Raw genomic sequence first — 1,792 nt, 5'->3', positions numbered from 1 at the left:
CCTCCTGATCCAGCCTGTCTCCCCCTCCCCCATCCTCCTCCCAAGGCCCCAGCGTGGTCGTCCAGCTGAGCCCCAGATTGGCTCCTAGGTTGTGCTAACAGGGACCCTGTTCAAAGGGCCTCCATTTGCTGCCTGCACTTGAGCGCAGTGACCCAGTTTGTCGGTGCCGGAAAAGCTTTTGGGGTCAGCCCTGGGTCTGTCCCCACTGGAAATCCCGCCCAGGGTGGTTCTGCAGCACTGTCACTTTGCTAGTCCTTCCGCACACCCTGTGTCATTAACGCCATGGCACAGATGGGGAAACTGAGGCCCAGAGGGGAAAGGGACTTGGTCAAGGGTATAGGAAGTTGGTGGCCATCTTTTGACTCCTAGTCTCCTGCCCTCTGACCACTACACTTCACTACACTTCACTCCCTCTCCTCACAGACCGAGGGCTAGAACCCAGGAGTCCTGACTCCCAGCCGCTCCCCCGCCTCTAACGCACCAGTCCCCGCTGAATGGAGTTGGGCGGGTCGCCTGTCTGGAACTGGATTTTGGTTCTGCCCAAGGAGCAGGGAATGCCTTGTCTGTGTCTCATTGAAAATGTAGCAGTTTCCTTTGGCGCCCTCTGGTGGTGAAATGTGACATCTACTTCTTCAAATCAATGTTCTCAAAGAATAATCCCAGTGCGTTGCTAGGGGGTGCTGTGCTGCAGGCAGTGGGGGGCTCAGTAAGGGGCGCTCTCTCGTCACACTCAGAGCTGACCTGGAGGGGCTGCATTTCTGGTGAGCTATTAAAACCGAAGCTCTGACCCCCTCTTGGTCATTAAAGACCCCTCCAGTCTTGCAATGCAAATCCCACTGTCCCAGGTAGGTTCCTTCCTGATGCCCCCAGGACCAGTCTGGCCCCCCATCAGGTTTGTTTTCCCCCTTCCAGAACACAGCCAGTTTGGATCAGTTTGATCTAATCAAGACCCTGGGCACGGGCTCATTTGGGAGGGTGATGCTGGTGAAACACAAAGAGACCGGGAATCACTGTGCCATGAAGATCCTGGATAAACAGAAGGTGAGATGCTGGGGGCTGCCGCGGAGATCTGGCCTGGGGGACCGTGGAATCCCCAGTGTGGGGGAGGGATTTGGAGCTGAACCCTGCGTGGGGATGCAGGAGAGGGGAGTGCATGGGAGGTGCAGGGGGTGCTGCGCCAGCAGAGGAAGATCTGATCTTGCTATTTCCTTTTCTCTTCCAGCTCGTGAAGCTCAAACAAATTGAGTACACCCTCAACGAGAAACGGATCCTCCAGGCCGTCAACTTTCCATTACTCATCAAGCTAGAGTATTCTTTCAAGATAGGTGTCCTTCGCTTGCCAGCCTGGCCCTCGACTGTTTCTCTCCCCCGACTCCCACAATCCCCTTGATTCGTTTCCTATTTAAAACCAAAGCTCTGCTGAAGGGGTCGAAGGGCACAGTCTGCATCTCTTGTATCTTGAGAACAAATGTTCCTGGCATGACGTCTGGGATCAGGTTTGGAGCTAAGAAAAATCAGTTTGGATCATTCCCCCTTTTCAGTCTCTTCTGTTTTGCTTTGGACTCCAGGTTTTGAACAGTGATACTTCTGCCCCCCTCCAACCTGGTCAGTTTTGCTTTCGTTCCTAGCCAGTTTCAGTTTCCGGCTCCCATGCGCTGGCCCTCGGGCATGAGGTCTGGCTTGTGGGGGAGTCTCAGAAGAAGGCCTAATGTCATGCACAATTGGCTTTGTGGAGACTTTGGAACCATCATGTGGGATCGTTTCCTCCTGATGGAGTTTCTGTGAAAGCTAA

General features: G+C 54.2%; 1 protein-coding gene across 1 annotated transcript; it reads left to right on the top strand.

Annotated features, from left to right (window-relative positions):
* Nucleotides 1-892: 892 nt before the first annotated feature.
* On the top strand, nt 893-1,325 carry LOC113408422 (cAMP-dependent protein kinase catalytic subunit gamma-like; the record flags this gene model as incomplete). Its single annotated transcript, XM_026661657.1, has 2 exons — nt 893-1,041; nt 1,223-1,325. Coding segments are annotated over 2 exons (252 nt in total), but the record flags the coding sequence as incomplete, so codon positions are not given.
* Between the last annotated feature and the right edge of the window lie 467 nt (nt 1,326-1,792).

The sequence above is a fragment of the Terrapene carolina genome, unplaced genomic scaffold (assembly GCF_002925995.2).
Source record: "Terrapene carolina triunguis isolate 2854851 unplaced genomic scaffold, T_m_triunguis-2.0 Scaffold13616, whole genome shotgun sequence".
Classification (NCBI taxonomy): Eukaryota; Metazoa; Chordata; order Testudines; family Emydidae; genus Terrapene; species Terrapene triunguis.
The sequence above is the reverse complement of the archived record's forward strand: the minus strand, read 5'-3'. Positions and strand labels throughout refer to the sequence as shown.